Source organism: Desmodus rotundus, chromosome 13, assembly GCF_022682495.2.
Source record: "Desmodus rotundus isolate HL8 chromosome 13, HLdesRot8A.1, whole genome shotgun sequence".
NCBI lineage: Eukaryota > Metazoa > Chordata > Mammalia > Chiroptera > Phyllostomidae > Desmodus > Desmodus rotundus.
In genome coordinates, this window is record NC_071399.1 from 3266416 (window position 1) to 3287594 (window position 21179).

The following is a 21179-nucleotide window of genomic DNA, read 5'->3' on the forward strand; positions in this document are numbered from 1 at the left end:
TTTTTGATGCATTGACCTCAAGTCACAGTCAAAATTGTGAAAATGAAAATATCCACTCTAGAAATCAATGGTGCCAGTTCCTCAATCCTGATTATAATTCGTCAAAACTCCAATACGATCTGTCTGAGGTTTTCAAGGGGGCACTGTATTATGAATAAGGTTGTCCCTTGCTCAGACCTCAGGAGTTATTCAAGAGGCCAAGTCACTTAGCCAAGTTAGTGGCTTGAATTGTTTGATACCTAATTCTCTAACCAGTTTCAGTATTTCATTGTCCTATATGTGAATCTGCTTTGCAAAGGTAAAATATTCACCTTGCTTCTTGCTCACCCAGTCAAGTGAAACCTATGAAGCACAATGGTAACACCTTGCCAGGGGGCTTGCAGATGAGAGAGTCCAAATCTCAAATCAGAAAATTGGCCTCATCACACAGCCAAATGTGGCATAACAGTGAGATGTTTCCAGGGCCAAGGGGCCTAACCAGTTCCCTTAAACAATAGGAGCTGTACTTAGAGTGTGGGAATATTCCCTAATGGGCACAGTGGGTGAAATTACATGCTCATTGTCACAATCATTTGGAGCCAGCAAATGACCATGAACTCGAAAGACTAAACTGACAGATTAAGGGAAGAAAAACTTCTGGGAAACCAAGCAGGTGAGGAAGAACAGAGGGATTCTTAAATATATATCAATGGGTCACGGAATCTTTGAGAGATTCGCTCTCCCCCAACATTGCAAATAGAATTTGATGAAGTGATTTAATGGGCAACATCAGTATAGGAGCCACATTTCATATCGCCTTCCATTGGTGAGGGCTAATGGTATTTAGAATTACATGTCCACAATAGAGATTGCATGAGAATGGAGGTTATTTGCAAATTTATTTATGAGAAGTCAATTTTGGAAGCAAGATAGATGGTCAGTGAAGTGGAAGAGTCATATTTCACTGTGCGAGGCCCATAGGCTTGGAGACACTGACCATGTTGAGTTACGTGAATGTGTTTACGAGGAGGGAGACGGAGAAGAAACAGAGAGTGAGAAGCTGAGAGGGAGGAGTAACTCCTCCAATCCCTTGGGTGGGAGACTGGAGTCTCAGACAATTGGTTTTGTCTTTCAGTTCCCACACCCAGTCAACAGGCTTCTTTCCCTTTACAAGCCAACAGTGTGCGAGCACTTGGTTTGATTGAATCAAGCAGAAGAACTATGGAGAAAAGAAATGGGCTCTTTGTATGTTACTAAGGTTGGCCAGCAAGTCTTTTCTTCACAATCATTCTCTTACACATTCTTTTCCAACTTGCCTTAGCTGATTTCCAAGTAAGTGTTTTGCTTGCAATACAGCTTTCACCTGCTTCTGCTTTATATTCTTTATTTTATTCCTCTGTTTCTGATCTATTCCTCTGATGTCCTTGTCAGGCAGCCCCACCTAGGTCAATATCTATGGGGTCTAAACCTTTATGTAAACTTTGAATGTACCAGTTGGCACTAACTGTACCCAGTAGTTTATGGTATGTATCTTCTCTCTGTGTTTCCATGGCCTGTTTGTTGACAGAATCTTAATTCATTTGGTCACTTCACAGAGTCTGATGTAGGAATTTTAGTTATTTGAAATATGAAAGGGGAGCTCATTTGAGTCCTTGTTGTTATTCCTATCAAAACGGGATTCTGCCCATTCAAAACAGGCTTCACTGGTGCCACACTTCACTTGCAATCTAAGAGACTGAAGTACTAACTTAGCATCATCTCTGACTTCTCTCCGGAGCTCCCACACATGTGACTACGTCAGAGCTTTGGCAGAGCCTGTGGTCAGGCACTGTCAAAACGTCAGATAGCTTGACATCTGGTTTCTGATCCATGTGCATGCCCAACTCATGGCACTTATTAGGCTTGTGTTTCTTTAAAATGTCTATTCCAAAATTACAGTTAGCAATTTGGATGTAGCCTAAATATAGAGAATCTGTAGATTTTAAGGACATCTGTGGTAGCTTAAAATAATGCACAGTGAAAATATATTTTGTCCAGTGTAGGCTGAAATAAAACTAAAAAGAAAATGTCAGTTTCATCACATTAAAATATATCCATGTAATCATTTTCTTAAGGTTCTCTGAAACTAACTTGCAATTATCCAAATCATTTTCAATAGTTTAATTATATTTTAAATGATAAAGATCATTTATAAACTCTCAAAGATCAATTCATGCTACACAGCCAATATAATAGAAATTGATAACTGTTTACTGTGAACTTACAGAATTCAATTTAATGGGTAATGCTAATTCTGCAGAACTAATTTATAAAATAAAGTTAAATCAGTATATTCTTTTTTCTTTTTTAGGCCATGATTTGAAAAATTCGCTATTTCTTCATTTCCATTTGTTAGAGACATAGATGAGCTCTAAACTGATACTTCAGAGTTAGTGAATATGTTTTTAAGTAAATCTACTTCTTAACTGAGTGCTAATTTACTCTCTCCTCCCCTTAATCACTGTATGTGTGTGGCAAAGGGTAGTTGGGGTTGGTGGCTCCCAGTCTTACATACTTACTTTGTTATATATATATTTCTTTCTTTAAAAGATTTTATTCATTTACTTTTAGAGAGAGGGGAAGGGAAGGAGAAAGAGAGGGAGAGAAACATCAATGTGTGTTTGCCTCTCATATGCCCCCTACTGGGGACCTTGCCCAAAACCCAGGCATGTGCCCTCACTGGGAATGGAGCCAGTGACCCTTTGGTTTGCAGGCCCACACTCAATCCACTGAGCTACACTAGCCAGGGCTGTTATATTTCTTATTTTATGACCAATCAATCTCAAATTTTAAGTACCAACATAAATATTTCAACTTTCCTTTCCCTAAAACATTTGTTCTCACTCTGTCCAGGGTCCATGCCTCCCACCTGCAAGAAGGGAATTCTCACTCTGTGGCTTGATAAAAATGTGCATCTCTTTTTCTCTTGTCATTTTCATGGAAATCAACAACCTTAATGAATAAAATAACTTAGGAACAATACTTTGCTCAAGATAACCTATCTGCCTGTAGCTGACAGATTATTTAAAAAATCAGCAGTAAGTTATATTTTCTGAAATTGGGGTTGGAGAAAAGTTATGTTCTTTCCACTTGGAAAGTTGTCTGGGTTGCACTGGTGTTGTCTTGGATTAGGGTCTGAGGCTGTAATTACACCAGGTCTGTAGGAACTTCCCTATAAATAAATATGACTAACTCCTTTTTGACGGAGTTGTAAGTCAAAAGCAAAGCCCCCCTCCCAGCTGTATCACCACAAAGAGTTGTAACTCTAAAAGCTTCTTATTCCTGAAAAAGAATATACGAATTAAGAGGTTTGAATTTATTTATAATGACAAAATGAAGCAAGGTGGAAAACATTATAATCACACAGTCTCAAGAAGCATGAAATAAATGCTGGTACAATAGAGAGTTTCTATCTACTGGGATTAGAACATAAAGTACAGTAAACAGGGTATTTTCTTTCTGTGGGCAATAAATCACTGAATAAATGATCTGAATTGGGAATCTACTGGAAAATAAATTCTTCTGTAATTCTTTCTGTATGTATTGATTTTAGAGGGAGAGTAGAAGGGGAAGGAAGGAAAGACAGACAGACAGAGAGACAGACATTGATTTGTTGTTCCACTTATTTGTGCATTCACTGGATACTTCTTGTATGTGCCCTGACCAGAGAACAAACCCACAACCTTGGTCTGCGGGGACAATGCTCTAATTAACCGAGCTGCCCGGCCAGGGCAAATCCTAAACTTTTTCTCCCTATAATAGTAGGCAATAAAGGACTGAAACTGGAACAGCAAACGCTTTTTTACTTCCAGACTATGCTTATGTTATCTTTTTAAAAAATATTAATATCCTCATAATTTAGTGATCCCAGGAGTTTACGTGTTATGAGTAAAATGTACATTTTAAGCATAATTGGTGCTTACGAATAGGGCTCCTTATTTCTTATGACTTTCCCTTTCACAGAAGTCAGTAAGAGCCTTTCACAATGTTTACTTACGTGGCCACACCATTTCTGTGATACAGGAAAAGACAGATGATAGGATGCCCCTGGTGGAGCACCAGGGAGTTTGGGTGATTTTTCTAGAAAAAGCAGCAGAGTCTACATTTCTGTTGGGCTCTGTTCTCTGGCTTCTGTCCTATTCTACCAGGAAAGTCTCTGCTCAGACTGGAAGAGCAATGGAAAGGCAAGCATTCTACTTAATGGTAACTGAATTTGGGGGAAAACATTGCATTCAAAGGCATACACAAATTGAGTCCAGATTATGTTGGCAGCTGATCATCTGCTAGGTGTCCTGTACTCATGGCAAAGGTCAATGTCCTTTTGATTCATAGGCAAAACCTAAGAGAATTCTGTTTCTCCTGCATAACATGGCCTCACTTAACTCTAGACCCCCATTCACTCAGCACACAGCAATGCACGCATACACTCTCAAAACAGGAAGCAAGGCAGGGGTGGCCTACATGGTGAAGACGTCCAGTGTGTCTCCAGCAGTTCTTGCCATCTCAAAGTAGGTCTGCAGAATGTTGACTGTGCCCGAGAGTGCCTCATGGCCGCAGCCACAGAACAGGGCCACGCCGGCGTACAGCAGGATGGTGGCGATCAGAGAGGCGTAGGGAATGCCTCCCAGGCATTTAATACAGCACTCGAAGCACCCTGCATGGGACAACGGGAAAAAGGCAGAAATTAGTGTTTCTCGTTAATCTAATTTTCTCTCAAACCTCAGCATTGCGGGCAAGTATATTTGCATTTGTGAGTGACATCAGGTCAACGTTGTAAATCAGGGCGGAGGCTGCCCTGCAGGGTATACACGTTCATTTCCTTGAGTAGAAACCCTTCCTCCGGACAAGAGAATGCTTACTTCTGCTTACAGCTCTGTCTGCTGCCCAAACCCAACAGAGGCCCTTCCTCCGCACCCAGACTTCCGGGAACAAATAATCACATCCATGCATGCGGATCATTCCATCTTGACTTCACTGCTTTCAAGTTTCGTAGGCTGAAGTTTTAATTTCAACAACATTTACTCTTCTGAACTCCCTGTAGCTATATCTTTTAAGCAGTTCGTCAAAATCTGTTCCTCGCAAAACCAACTGAGTGAACTTTAACCAGTAATTTACAATTTAAAGCGACAGAGAACAGACTAGACGATGTCTGAGTGTGTGGCATATGGAAAGGCAAATTATTTTAGAATCTTTTCAGTTCGGATTTTATATGTGTCATTTTGTAGTGACTCATCGTGCAAAATCTATTTCTTGCTGCGCTGCGTGGTAAAGAAATGAGGAAGATATTGGCCCAGTTGGACAGAGAGACCAGGGCAGGTTGGGAGCCTCATTCACCACTGTGTGTGTTTTGGGCAAGTTTATTCTTTTGATTTCATCATTTGTAAAGAGATGACAGTAAGAATTTCCCTCCAGTGATTCTTGTGAGATTAAATGAGTTAATACATAAAATAGTGCATGACAGAGGAGCTGCTCTATAAATGTCTACCATTGTTAGATGTAACTTTAACAGTTTTTAATATTAACTGTTACTGCGTGGTAATACAGTTTTCAAAATTTCCTTGACCGCAGCAATCACTTTTGAAGTTCAGTCACTTTAGACTTAATTTTCAACAGATGGCTTCAGACATTTATTCTGAGAAACTGGAAAACCATTGTTGTTAATATTCTAATTAAGCATCAGAATTTTCTAGGTGATTGCTAGCTTTCTTATTCTAAGAGATTGACTAGAGGTGCTTAAACCTGTATGTTGTGCATGAAAAATACTGATGAGATGCTAAGTGCGAGCCACAGGTGAGGGGGGAATTTAGGTGAGAGGGCTGACGGCTAAGAGGAAGATGACCTGTTTCACTTCAGTCCACCCCTGTCCCTCACTCCTTCCCAGACATACCCTACTTGAAAGATGGCCTCCTACTGTTCTCCTTTTGGAAATTCTTGATCAATCTCTTTTTGTAATGCTGAAGCCCCTCCAAAACTCTCCACATAATTGGCTTTTTCTTTCTTCAGAAACAAATAACCAAGGACATCGGGAAACACATTGTTATTCATTGTGCTGAAGTCCCAGGAAGATCTGAGTGTGCTTTATCTGCAATGCATGTATGTTTCCAGCAACACACGGTGCATGCAATGATTGCAGAGTTCCTGTGCGAAGCAACATCATATTCAGAGGGTGAGTGGGCTAGTCTGCTATTGTAATACTGGCCACTGAACTGGCCTTCTCAAGAGAATTGTGGCTTGTCTCATCTGCCCTAGAGGAGGTAAAAAAAGGAAGTCTGAACACCTCCCTGCTTCCATAGCCCTTGCTCGTACAGGCAAATCATTTCCTGAACACTCCTCCCCTGACACACACACACGCACACACACAGTGGGGAAGTAGAAAAGGTTAGAACAGCTTGACACTTCCTATGGTAGAGCCGGAAATTTCACCAGCAGATGGAGGAGACTAGTGTGTGTAGTATCTGAATGTCATTGAACACAGTTTTGGGGGAAGATTACCAGGGTAGCAGAACAATCTTTAGACTATTCTCTATCTCTCCATGTTGTGACATGTACATCTCATTTAAAAATAAAGGAAAAAAAATAAAATTAGTACCCACCCAAGGCAGAGTTACTCCTAATTTTGGCAAGTGCCCCAGACAGCCCCATGATCTCAAGTCCTATTCCTTTGTGAGTTGTCTCTCCTACGGGGCCTGAAGAATTTGATAGAGGTTTGTGAGATTCCTACTGCAGGCACCGAGGTGTCAAAACCAGAATGACACATTCAGCAAAACCCTTCAGAATACAAGTTCAAAAATAAAGGAAAGAGTCCGAATATCACATTCATAGAGAGGAATCACTTTTGCTGGGCCCCAGACCTAAAGCTTAGAGAAGAGTAAAGATAAAGTCAGAAGGAGAAGGGCTCATGAGCACATGAAGGGGAGGGGAAATTCACAGCTGACCCCCAGAGCCGCCCCCACGGACGTCTGACTCACCCCACTACTAATTCAGAGTCAGCTTCTGCTCCTGTGGCATTTTCTCCATTGCAGTGTAGATGGACCAACACAGCTGGCCTCCACGGAAGCAAGTTAACCCTAGTCACCCAGACTTAATTTCCCTGGGCGGCGGTGCTATTAGTGTTGTAGTCATGACTGATAACTTTAATTGAGTGCTAACTGTTAAGTTTAGAAAAACGTCAGATAAATTGCAATACTGGGTAAGTCCAAATTGACAACCCTGAGTGAACTGGCATTTCCAAATGAGTTTAAGATCTCCAAATTAAATGGAGATATTTCTTTTCTTCCCTATTTAAAGATTGCCATTTAAATTACTCAGAATCATATTACTCCATTTGACAAATGCACATTCCCCTAAACCTCCATTCCCTCCTGGTCAGGCCTGATCCTCGGCAAAGCTTGCACTCAAAGTGAGCACCCTGAAGTAGCTCAGGTTGCACACTTTGCACTTACCCTCCCCACCCCCACTTCTGCAGGGCTGGGGTGTGGAGTGGCCTATGGAAGACTCCCTGAGCTCCCATCTGGGAAGCAGCACATAGGCTCAGCATTCTCTCCAGCTGCCAGAATCCCACATCGTCCTCGCTGGCAGGGGAGGGAGCTTCTTCCCACCCACAGTGAGAAACAGCCTTGGCAGAGCAGCAGCGTTGCCACAGCAACCATGTGCCTGGGCCCAGGATCCGCTCCCCACCCTCATCCTTTAAGGCCAGGATTCTGCTGCTACCCATCCCCATGATTTTACTGCGCCTCAGGCAAGAAACCAGTCTACTAAATGAATATTGCCCACAGCATAGCAAGTGGAGTGCTGGGACTGAAGAAAATACCTTTCCTGAGGAAACAGAAAAACAGTAAAGAGCACTTTGTACCAGAAACATTCTCAGTACTAGATATAATGGGAATAGGGCCCATTGATTCCCCAACAGAGCTGACAGTTTGAATGTTGAACACAGAATTTACATGCAAATAGACACTACCTAAGATACACAAAGAAGCTCTCCTGAGATCCAGCTCCTGTCCACATTTTCTCAAACGAATTCATGCTGAGTTAAAGGGATTATGAGACTTTCACGACTCTTTGAAACATTAGCATTTTCCCACTATTTTGTGTGGTTATAGGTTGACTTACCCTAATACAAAAATTTCAAAGGAAATCAAAACTCTTGAGATAGTCTATGTTTTTTAAAAAAGATGAGATATATGGTTTATTTCCATTTAAACATTGTGAAGTAAACACAAGCCATCACCTTTGCTCACTCCACAAAGTTCACTGAAGTAAATAGTGAGAGAGGAATCTAAACCAATGAGAAGACCATGGGAGACAGACAGCTGAGAGGACAGACCAACACGATGGCGGATCCTGGAAAGGAGATGGACGAGAGATGGACAATTCATGCCCTGACAGTGTTTTCTAGGACCGTTTCCCAACGAGATGATTCTTCTCTGTCGGCCTACAACATCGCCCTGTCATGACCAGGTATCTGGAGGCCTGGCTGGGTCTGTCTGTGAGCTGTCTGCCCCGCAGTCTGTGGGTCTGTCCCTGGGCTGCACCAACTGCCTCGGGGTAGGACTTGGGTGGTTGATCTCCTGTGGGTCATGCCACTCATGGCCCTCTTACGTCACCATGTCCACTTTGGAGACAGTTTGTCTGATTCCACAGTTTAACTCAGGGAAATTCTGATTGGTAGTTTTTTATTAATTTTGCATCTAGAAATTTTGCAAAATTCTTTTTTGACCTTCTGATTTATTTTTATTTTGTGAATTATTTTGAGTTAGTTATAAGGATGATCATACCATCTGCAAACGTTTTGAGCTTTATCTCTTTTCATTGATGGTACCTTCTTACCTTTCTATTCACTTTATAAAATGCAATGAGGAGGGTAGAAGTAGTGATAAAGGCACCTTCTCTTGTTGCTGATATCAAAAAACAAAACAAAACACTTTCCTTGTTTTACCATTAAGTGTAACATTTGGTTAAAGAAAGTAAGATCTCTTTTAACTTTAAATTCCATAACATGTTCTTTTCAAATTATCTTTTGTAATAATTTTATGTTTTTGTTTTTTATTTGCCATTTCAATGATTTTTTCCTAATTTAAGTCAAACTTGACTTCTTGAGAAAAATCCAACCGAGTCATACTGTACTTTTTAATACATCATGCTACCATTTTGTTCAATACTTTTGCATTTATTAATTCATTCCACAAACAGTTACTGAGCCCTTCCAGGTGCCAGTCAACAACACAAAACCTCTGATCTCATTCCCGGGGTGGGAGGCAGATCATAAATGAGGTGCAGAAAGAATGCGCAGGAGACTGTGAAAAGTGCAGGGAAGCAAAACAAAACAAGCAGGGAGGTGGGGAGGGGATACTGGACTGATGGCTGCAGTTTCCTCTCTTTTTCAGGGAAGGAATAACGGAGATGACATTTCACAAAGACATGAAGGAGGTAGAGGAGTCCCCCAAGAGGCTAGGATCTAAGGCTGTCTGGGAAAAGCGGGTTCAGAGGAAAAGTAAATGCTGCTAACACCCTGGGCCGGCATGTGCCAGAGAGTTTAGGGGAATCCAGAAGCCGGTGGTGGTAGGAGAAGGGACAGAAGTAAAGGAACACAGGGTGAGGTCGCAGACAATAGGGACGGCCATATCAATGAAAGCGACTGATGTGTAACTTTTGTTTTCTCGTTTTGGGTCAAATTTATACCAGTTTTGTAAAGCACTTCCCTTTTCCTGTGCCCTGGGGCTGTCTGCAAAAGGTTTATCTGCACTGTAAATATTTGGTAGAACTAGCCAAACACTTCAGGCCTCTCCGGTACTTCATGGAAAGAATTTTAACTACTGATCTAATTTGTTAATGGTTATAGAACTAATCAAATGTTCAATTTCTCTTATGTCTCTTTGTTAAGTTCAACAGTTAACAGAAATTTATAAATCTATGATTTAAAATTTATGATGAAATCGTAGGTAACTTTATAATATTTTAAATTTATTCACCATCTGCAAATATTACATTTCCCTGATGATTTCAGTTTGGAGATTTTCTTTGTACCCTCCTGATTTTGCATTTGAGTACCAAAATCACCAGGAATTTTGTCAAAAATAGAGATTACAGGATCCCCTCTATTGCAAACATCTGTTTTATCAAGAGCTTCGCTGACCCCGCTGTCCAGATGTAGCAGCCTGTGGAAGCCGTGCTGTCTCATATGCAGTTATATTAAAGGCATACACACTTTAAAACGAATGGATAATCTATATATACATTTAACGCAGAGATTAAAAAGGTTTTACTCCATTGTGTATATGTACCATAGTTGTTTGACCCACTCATTTGCTGATGGGCACTTAGGTTGCTTCTAGCACTTGGCTATTATAAATTGTGCTGCTATGAACATTGGGTGCATAGGTTCTTTTGGATTGGTGTTTCAGGGCTCTTAGGGTATAATCCCAGCAGTGGAATTGCTGGGTCAAAAGGCAGTTCCATTTTTAGTTTTCTGAGGAAATTCCGTACTGTTTTCCACAGTGGCTGCATCAGTCTGCATTTCCATCAACAGTGCACTAGGTTTCCCTTTTTCTCTGCATCTTCTCCAACACTTGTTTGTTGATTTGTTTATGATGGCCATTCTGACCAGTGTGAGGTGGTATCTCACTGTGGTTTTAATTTGCATCTCTCTGATGCTTAGTGATGCTGAGCATCTTTATACAGCAGAGAGAAAGAAGGAGCTTCTACCTTTTGCAACAGCATGGATGGAACTGGAGAGCATTATGCTAAGTGAAATAAGCCAGGCGGTGAGGGACAAATACCAATGATCTCACCTTTAACTGGAACATAATCAACAGAAGAAAAAAGCAAACAAAATATAACCAGAGACATTGAAATTAAGAACAATCTAACTATAGCCAGAGGGGAGTGGGGAGGGGACAGTGGGGAGAAAGGTTTTCAGGAGCTACTATAAAGGACACATGGACAAAACCTAGGGGGAGGGTGGAAGCAAGGGAGGGAGTTGGGTTTGGCTGGGCTGGTGAGGAGTGGTGGGGAGAAAATGCAGACAACTGTAATTGAACAACAATAAAGTAATTTATGAAAAAAAAGGGTTTACTCTAAGAATTTTGACCAAGTTATTGAGCAAAGTGCACAGCTTATAACCAAATGACATCAATCAGAATTTTCTGAACAGTTCCAGTGCATCAGAAACAGGGCCAAGGTTTCCAATGTATTGACCTGTGCGGTCTTTGCAACTGTATGAGGGAGGCTCAGTCACATACAGGCCGATTTCTCAAATGATTATTGAGCATTGATACTGAAAAGCATGTGCATGTTCCAGAAGAATAATGATATTTTTCTTTCTAAAATATTTTTACTATGAAAATTTTTGTAATAGTAGTATTTAAAATTCAGATAGTTTTTGGAAAAAATTATCAGTAATTATGGAATATTCTATACTGGTCAACAGGACTTGGCAAGAATGTTTTGATTAATTAAACTTATTTCCCTAAGGCTGAAAAGTTAATTGCTTCAATAGTGAGTAGAACTGTACTCTTCTGAGCGCGATAAATGAGCCCGTAGGGTGAGGGAGCCATGGGGGTGGGGGCGGGGTCTGATGTTTGAACAGGCTGTCCTTGGAGGGGAAGGAGGTGGAGCACCAGACATGCTGAGTGCAGACACCTGTGAGGGTTCTGCAGCACACATCTTGCTTGTCCAGATGCTGTCTAGAGATCCAGGTAAAAACCCCCTCATCTTCCCCTGTAATAAATGAACCAATTAATATAGATATTGGCATGGCCTGTTTCCTCACAACCCTCGAATTTGTTCAAAATGTTCTAGGTTTGTTTGTTGGGTTATCCATTGCGGCACAAGAAGCCATCCCCAAATTAAATAGTGTTAGCTTAAAACAGCAATATACTACAGTTCCGCACATTTTCATGGCTTTACTGGACTCAGACGGACAATTTTCACTTGGAACCTTACAAGCAGTCGCAGCTGGAAGGTGAGAGGGGCAGGAGTCAATGAATGCCGGACGGAAGGGATGTGCTGTCAGGACGTCCAACCCACACTGTGGCCTGTGGGCCGCACACGGCCCAGGATGGCTGTGAATGCGGCCCAACCCCAAATTGTAAATTTACTTAACACACGATGAGATTTTTTTGTGATTGTGTGTCACAATGTATTTAATGTGTGGCCCAAGACAACTCTTTTTCCAGTGTGGTCCAGAGACGCCCGAAGGGTAGCCACCCCTGTCATGTGAACGTGCGCTGCCCCAGCTGGTGCGGCTGCAACAGGACTGCCTAGGGGTATCTCACCCCGGGTGGCCCCTCGCAGTGGTGACTTCATCAGTCTCACTGCAGTGTGTGACTGTTATCACAGCAGGATCTTGAAAACACAGAAGGCAAATGCTTCCAATCTTCTTCAAGGCTGAGCCCAGAACAAGTGGAGCACCTTTTTTGCCACATTCTACTGCCAAAGTGCTCACAGGTAGCCCAGATTTGGGGGGGTTGAGAAACTAACTTGACCCTTGGATGGGAGGGGTGGTAAAGAGTTTGCAGCCATCTGCAATGTCACAAAGTCATCCAGTTTAAACTTGAACTCTCCACCCTAGCATTGCTTTGTCTCCATGCCACCCACCAGCATCTGACACATTATTTATCTTACTTGTTGACTTTGTTTATTGACTCTTCACCAACATGTAAAGACTCTGAGGTCAAATATTTCTGGGTTTTGTTCATTTTTGGTTGTCCAATTCCTAGAAAGATATCTGACACATGATAGATGCTCAATTAATATTTGCTGGATAAATGAATTAATGAGACAATTCATCCTAACAACCAACTGGAATAGGTCAAGAAGACTTCATTAGCCTCAAGCCTTTCACCATGTTTATCTCGCAGACAAATGTCAGAATCGTGAAAATTTTCTACTTTGGGAGCAAGACAAAGAAACCTGGGAGATGGATATTAGTTACTACACTAGTTTCTCTTTTTTCTTTTCTTTTTTTTCAGTCCCATATCTCTCCCAAAAAGTCAGCTTATTTTTCTTTCTCATAAGTGAAACTGTTTACACAGGTTTGCTAAGGAGATAATTCAAAAACGTTCCTGTAATGTCTTAATTCTGTAGAAGAAAACGCTGTGACTAGAATACCCATCATACCATGCCATCCATCAACATCTCTGGCAATGCTTAACTTCTACTGAACGTATTTGTCTCTCAAATTCTGCTTTGATAGTTACACCCTGCTGAGGATTATCAGTATGACTCTCCACCAAACAAAATGCAAACACACAACACTTCTACATCAAAACTATCAGAGAAAGCGTCCGCAGGAGATCCTGGCACTTCGGAACTATTGAAGTCTAAACAGAAAAAGCAGACAACACTGACAATAGAAGTAAAGATCATTGGCCTCTTAAGCAAATTAATTTTTTAAAAAGGATAATATTTTTCTTAAATTTACTTGTCACAAACTATTTACTGGTGTTCAACACAATTTTTCATGACTTTGAAAATCATTTAAGTATCTCTCCAAAATAATGTGGTGTGCAGGATGCTTAAGCTTTGCTGTTTGCATATGTCGTTATGCTGGATACGCTGTGGATTTTTAAAAATAAAATTAGTGTTTACATCCAATGTTAAGTTTACTCTTATAATTAAATAGATACATGAGGCTTTTAAGGGGAAGATCTGAATTCTTTATGAATACCTTACATATAATTTAACTCATTAACAAATATTATCATGATCTGTAATTTATTATTTTGTTACTTTAAAGTAATAAAAGTGTAAGTATTTTTAAAACTCATCTTGAAAATAAGTACATTTTTAAAATTAAGTTGGTCAAAAAATAAAAAACGTATTGGCCAGTGTTGAAAACATATGACAATAAAAACTGTATCGATCACAGTTCTCTCCACAACACCTGTGAAAAAGGGCAGAGATGGGACCGTCTGCGATCACTCTCCAAACACATGACCCAGGTCACTCAAACAGAACTGGGGTGCATTCAACATGACACTGAGGAATTTGAGGACATTCTTTAAAATAAAAATATGTGAAAAGCTAGCAACTAAGTACCTACACAACAATTCCTAATTATGAATTAAATTTGTGAAAAAAATTAGAAAATAAAAAGTACAAATTCTCTGAAAAGAGCATGAATTACTTATAGAAAGTTTCTTTAATTTAGTTCATGAAAATTCACTATGACATCTGCAGACACAATATCTTTACACATATTGGTAGGTTTTTAGTGCAATCTCATGTTCTGAGATCTACAAATTTATTCTAAATTTTAAAAAAAATTTAAGAAAAACAGATATTAAAAATTTCTATTGCATAGTTACTACAGTATACAACAGCTTAGTATGAGGCAAAGCTTAAAGCCATATTCTGAAACATCAAAACAATAAGACTATTTTACGGTAGATTTCTTAAAGCCAGACATTATTTCAAAATACATGCAGAATACGGCACAACCGTCTCCTGATAACCACCCTATGCTGCTCTACCACGAACACTAGTGGAAGTTTCAAAATGGGTATAAAACAGGTGTTTGTCACAATTAGTCACAAACGGGCACCACCACTTGGTGGTGGCCCTGAAGTCCTGGCAAGGGCATGTGACTGGTCAGTGCAGACTTGGGAACAGGCAAAATGGCAGCATTTCCATGTAGAAATGGCCCTTCTGCAAGCTCGGCCTCTTCGCAAGCCCAGAGACTTCCTAAAGCTCTCTGTAGTTTTAAATCGACAGAATAGTGTTTTTCCTTTCTCCCCTCTGCTCTCGCTTTCCTCTCCTTGGAGGAGCTACTGTCTCTTGCTTTCTCCCTAAGGGCCGGAGAGGCATTAGTTCAAAGTCTTATAAATCTTTTCAAATGTTGATTCTGCTTTCAAATGTGTAAGCCCGTCGTTTTGTTGCTTCTGGTACAACCTGAATGAGCACCAGGACCACAAAATATAGATGCACTTTTTTTTATCACAGATTTTCGCTCCTGCTCAATCTGTCCCATATCCCAAACACTTCCTGTCCTTTGCTCCTTTTGACCATATCCCACGTGACTCCTACATGGTGGCGACTGGCAGGGGTTTAGAGAGAGGCGAGAAGATGACAGAGCAGCCTGTGGACATGTCCGGACAGGATGTGCCTGTCCGCTGTCTGTGTGCCCTGTGCCACAGGGCGTGTCTCTACGAGAGCTCAGCCCACGGGTGAAAATCTGTGTTCCGCACAAATCCCCTTATTCCACGTTACTAATCCCCGGAATTTTACGAATGCACCCAAAGCTCATTTTCAGTTCCTGCCAGTCACCGCCGGTGGCTGTGCTGGCGGAGCAGGGATTAGAAGAATCCCCGTGGAAAACGGAAAGGCAGACCTGTGAGGTGACGCATTAGGCTCTGTAATCTGCAGGACAGACACGACCCTTGGGACAGGGCTCCTGTACTGTTGGGGTGCACGTGGTTCGATCGCAAGCGTCTGGGATTAAAGACTAGGGTTTATGTATCTGTACGCACCAAGCAGTTCATAGAAAGTGTGGCTCAGGAACACAGCAGGCAAGGATGCACGCTAAGGACTTCTCTCTACCTGCTGTTCTCTTTGTGATTTGAGTCACCTGTGCCTGGGAAGGGGCAGTCAAGGTCACAGTCACAATACCTGCCCTTCAGTTTCAACATGCTGACAACTCAACTCAATGATACTACAGAAGAGGATACTAGGGGGCAGTGACAGCACCCGCCAAATGGAGCTTACTCATGGGAAACCTTGGAAGCGTATTTCATGATGTAGAGAAAACCAGTAATTTTTGCCTTTGGCCACAACCGGCCATTGGTGAGGTACAATGAAAAGACCTCGTGGAAAGCAGTAGCAAAACTGTCATATTCCTGCTGTCTGTCAATAACAGTGGTAATTACTTAATGTTTTCTACTGTATGAATTTTTATATTTTTTAAAAAGCAAAATCTTATTCTACAAAAAGTCCATTATGGGGCTTCATGGGGGTATACTTGGCTTTGTTATACTTAAAGCTGCTGTGTGAACTCATTAGCCTAATGATTTTCTCAAGGCATTGAAAAGTCCTAGGCAGGCTAATCCTTAAAGACACTGCTTACTAAATAAACACATTGTTTGGAACTAAAATAGGGAAGAGAGCGTTTTGTGTTGACAATGGAAATGTTGACACTTTATGCAGCCTCAGGGCACCTATGTATGGTGGAAAGGATTCTTTTTCTTTCCCAAAGATCTGACAATGTTCATGTTCAAACCAAACTTGGAAGAAAGAAAATATTGGAGTGAAAGACATTTAAATGATTTTAATTAATTATGTATTTCAACAGTATAATAATTTTTATGATTTTCTTTTACTTCTCCCATGTGACCCAGTTCCATGGAATAATTTATAAAATTTATTATGTATAATGTATACTATGTGAAATTTTCTCTCTACAGCTGAAATAGAAATATTTTTAAAGCCCCTACCATTGTTGGTAGGGACCACCCTGGGAGCAGAGGTTTACAGTAACTGCAGCTGTGTGCTCTCCTGGTGAGACCCTACAGGCGAAGAATCCTGGCTGCTTACAAGGATGTAGCTACCATCATTTTCCTTTCAGTAAGAAACCCCAAGACCCGAGGTATTTCACAACCAACGCTGAGTGCGGAAAATCCAGGGGAAAAACGCTGCGCAAGTGACCTTGACCATCTCATGGCGGAGGGACTGGGGCCCTACCCATGTTTGATCCCAGACCAGTGTTCAGTGAAAGTAAACTTGTTGTCTTCTGGGATTGTCTCACTCTTATTCAACATTATCAGGACTTCCACTTTAACCATATATTTGATTTGTAAACTACAAAGACATAGCTGACTGATCAGGGGTCTATCAGCTTGGAAGCTTAACACATGCTGAAGTGCCCCAGGCCAAGTCAAAAGCATACTTTTGGAGAAGTTCGGCCAGCATGCTGCATTTTTACCAAAGAGTCCCAGAATTTGAACTGGTAGACTTACTGTATTTTAATCATTTATTGCCTCAATTAAGAGGAAATATGGAATATTTATCTAATAGACCAGTTGCTTTTAAAACTGAATAATAAGAGGGAGCTGGCCTTGTCATTTATAAAGATACACATAAGTTACTGAATGTTGAATCTGTTACTGGAAAGATAACAGATAAAGTAACAGAAATCTGAGTCCAGATAGTGATTGATACCAATGCATTTGGGACTCTAATATTGAAAAAAACGTATTAAAAATATACCATGCTTTATACATACCATTTGTTAATGAATAATAAATACTCAGGACAATAGAATCCAGTAAGTGTGAGGGTCACATGAGAACAGAGAGAGACAGGCCTCGAGAGCAAATGCTCCACTCAAAGACTACTGCAGCTCTTCCTTTTCCCTGGAGCGGAGCCCAGACCCTCACAATGGCTCTCCAGACCCTGCCTGAGGGTGCCCTGCCTCCGCTCTCTGAGCTCTGTTCCTTCTTTGCTCCACCCGCATCACTCTGCCACAGATCCTCCTTGGTGCGGAGTCAGCAGCCAGCCCCCAGAGACTCTGGGCGTTGGTAGCAGCCACGCCCTCTGCCGCAGGTGCCTTCATTCCGGTGTTTGCTCGCTCTCACCTCTTCACTTCCTTCCAGCTTCTGCCCAGATTTTATCCTGACTCTGCAACCCACAGACTCTGCCCTGCCTTACCCACCTTCATGGATGGAGACTCCAGGGCCCCTTGGCCCTGCTCTGCTTCTTCTTGTTTCCACATCACGTGGGACCTGACGTGATGCAGAATTTACCCACCTGTGTTACCTGCTGCTTCTCTGTCTCCTCCAGTGGAGGGTAAACTCACACACAGCTGATGTTCAGTTAACATTTGTTGAATGAATATTATCTTTTATACATCAAAGGCTATGTTTATAATTGCCAACTAAAAACCTATAATTGAACAAGAAAAAGGACAAAAAGAAGTGCTTAAAAGATGCAGAATTTATATCCAATATCCTACATTCATGTGCATTTGGAATTAATACACTAATGTTTACCAATAAAATCTATATTCAATAAACATTTCTGGTGAAAATGTAAATTAAATTCAAAAAAATCAAAATCAAACCCAGGGCCATAAAGAAGCGATAACCTCAAATTAAACACCGCACCACATGGAACAGAACCACAGAGAGGAGAACGCACGGCCACTGACCCGATTCTGGTTTTGTACTCTACCACGAGGATTTGTGCAAAACTCCTGGGAAGCAAAACTATAGCATTATTTAGAGACTTCAACAAACTCAGCAGTAGGGTCTGTACATAAAGATTTCATTTCCCAGTTACTTCAGCTACCAATCTAATCAATCTGGCAGGTGTTTCAATAAATAGAAGTAAGTATAAGGCTTAGATATCATTCAGTCTCACTTTAATGGAACATTTTTCTCAGTAGTTTGAAAACCAAAGACACAAATCAGAATAAAAAGTCTACTTGCACTGTAGCCATAAATTTCCCCCCTTTCCTCCTGATATCTACAGAGTCTTGTATGATAAATTAATTCTGTCTTTCTGAGCATCCAAAGTCTCCACTGGATTTCCCATCGGCTTCCTAGTATCCTCAAATCCTTTTCATTTTCAAAATAAAATTGTAAAAAGCTCTCCCCTCCTCCCACAGGCCCCAGCAGCTGCAGTGTGGCCGCTGTCCTTGTCCCTCTCTTCCTCTCACAGCCGGGCCGCTTGCCTATTTGCTGCTCCTTGTCATCACCACCTTGCTCCACCAACCACCCCCGGGCTTCCTTCTCCCTCACTACACTGACATCATTTCCCACGTGCCCCACGTTCACCCCTGTGAAGGACTCAATTCCACTCCCCACTCCTCTGATGCTGGTTTTACTGGGCCCAGCATCCAGTGGCTATCTGGCTTCCAGGGTCCTCCCTGCCTGTCTCGCATCTCTTCTCAGCTCACTCCCTCTCTCTTCCTCTACTGGGGTGCTGCACTCTGACCTTCATCCCGCCAGCCCGTGTGTTAGGCACCGACAGTGCCCTTCACGGACCTTGCTGTGCCCTCATTGGCTCATCTTGATCAGAATACTTTGAATATATTTTTATGCCCTTCCCCTGCTTTATAATACATTAATGATTTCTATCTTAGAAGAGCTTAAAATGATCTTGACTTTTGAATAAAGGCAAACCCTCAGCCTGGCTTTCAAAGCTTCTCATTCTCTGGCCCCTGCTTAGCTCGTGCAGCTGACATTGGACTCTGAATGCCTCTCGGACATAGATCCTGTCCGTGCACAGCACTGCCCCCATGTCGGGAACACACACACACACACACACACTCTGCACCTTCATTTCCACCTACTTAACTTGTACACCTCTTGTGATCTCTCCACCCATGGTTACTTTATCAGACGACTTCCCCTGACCTTCCTCTCAAGGTCACTTCCCTCTAGAATGTGGCGCAAGGCACGGATTTGAGTCTGTAACGCCCCTCTGTACAAGGGGAGGGGCAGCAGGTTTTTGCTCGGTGTTGTATGTTTAGTGCCCAGCTCCAGTCCTGGCACAAATCAGACGTTCCGTAAGTATTTGTTGAATGAGCAGTTGAAGCACTCTGTTGAGAGCCACTGTTAGTTATTATAACTTGTTCCTATTCTCAAGAGAGCAGCCTGAGTCAGTCCGTTAAAAAGTTAGATCCCATGACCCCTCTTTTGAAACCCTTCAGTGGGGCTGCAGGAGACCTAGAGCAATAGCCGATGTCCTAAGGGAGGTCAAAAGCCCTCATACTCATAACACCTGTTTCCTCTCTGACTTCTTTGGTAATGCCCATGCAGCTCCAGCCCCACAGGACTTGCTGCTCTTCAAACGTGACAGGAATGCCCTTGTCCTGAGGCCTTAGCACTGTCTGTTCCTTATGCCTAGAATGCTCTTCCCTCAATTATCTACATGGCTTGTTCCTCCCCCTCTGCACGTGCTATTTTTACTGTAGGGCCCATCCTCTCCTCCTACCTAAAACTCTGGTAGTCCCCCCTTCTGTTGTTTTCTATGGCAATTATTGTCTTTGAGTACGTCTCTAGCACACAATTTAGATCCCATATTCGTGTGCTTCTAGGTTGTAAAATCCGCAAGCAAGGACTGCTGGCCTGCTGTGCCCTGGCTGTAGCCCCAGAACCAAGGACAGCTCCTGACACACAGGGGTTGGCAAAAGCAGGCTTACAGTTGTGAGTGTGCAAAGCAGAGAGTCTATTCTTGTAGTGTTATTTATTCTCGTATTAGGTATTTGCCACACGGACGGCTGTAGAACTGCATATGCCCCCACCTGTATAGTAACGCTAATGCATATTTGTTGGTCAAATTCAAAAATCATTGCCATCAATCTCCCTTTTCTTAGTGAAGTAAGGCTACAAGTCTTAATCGATAAATGTCAGGTACATGATATTGTCACTGGGAGCTTGTCACTATACCACAGTTAATAAAATCAAATGTTTATCCGCCCTTCCTAACAATGAGAAACAGAAAATCAGAACCCTGAGGAAAGGGCTGAGGCTGTGTTTATTCACATCACGGATCAGCACATGGACACAGTGAGGTGACTGCTGGGGGCGGGGAGGTACAAGTGGGCTGAATGGTAATGGAAAAAATACAATAAAGATTAAATTAAAAAAGAAATAAAAGAGGGGGACAGATTCTTCCTTGAGTGTGTGTGTATGTGTGTATAATACACTTTTTTTCCTTAAGCTTACCTATATAATCTGAAATAGCGCGGGATTTTGAAGGATTTATATTAGTTTCAGGAAATGACACATTTATATTACAGTGCTAAGACATCTTCCAGCCTGTATTTCAAAAACCTCCACAGACAAAGACAATCATTTAACACGACGACATTCCCCTTACATAGTGAACTCAAATACTCAGTGCCTTGCAGTGGCAGATCCTAGGAGAGCTTGTTGCAGGCCCTGTGTAATACTCCTCAAAAACCTGAGGGTTAGTTATCATTCACTTGTCACTTATCTCAGAGAAATACTGGAAAATGCTAGGATTTACATTTATACAGGGGTTAGTATTTTGAAGAGATTTCCCATTTCTTAAGCCAATTGTTTGGCAAGAATTTCCCTGTCCTTGTCTGCGTTTGATAGCCCGAGGAAGCTCGGCCTTGGAGAAGGGAAGTGACTTGCCTAAGGCAGGAGGACTGCGGTGGCAGCGCTGAGGCAGAGCCAGAGGTATTAGCTGTCACA

General features: G+C 41.8%; 1 protein-coding gene across 3 annotated transcripts in view; it reads right to left on the minus strand.

Moving 5' to 3' along the window:
• The window catches only part of GPM6A (glycoprotein M6A), a 205809-nt gene that overhangs the window by 19526 nt on the left and 165104 nt on the right, over positions 1–21179 (minus strand). For all 3 annotated transcript variants that reach the window (XM_045197093.2, XM_024562778.4, XM_024562777.3), the window contains exon 2: positions 4480–4672. In XM_045197093.2, coding sequence (XP_045053028.1) covers positions 4480–4520 — 41 coding nt within the window. In that variant the 5' untranslated portion in view covers positions 4521–4672. The remainder of the gene's footprint in view (positions 1–4479; positions 4673–21179) is intronic.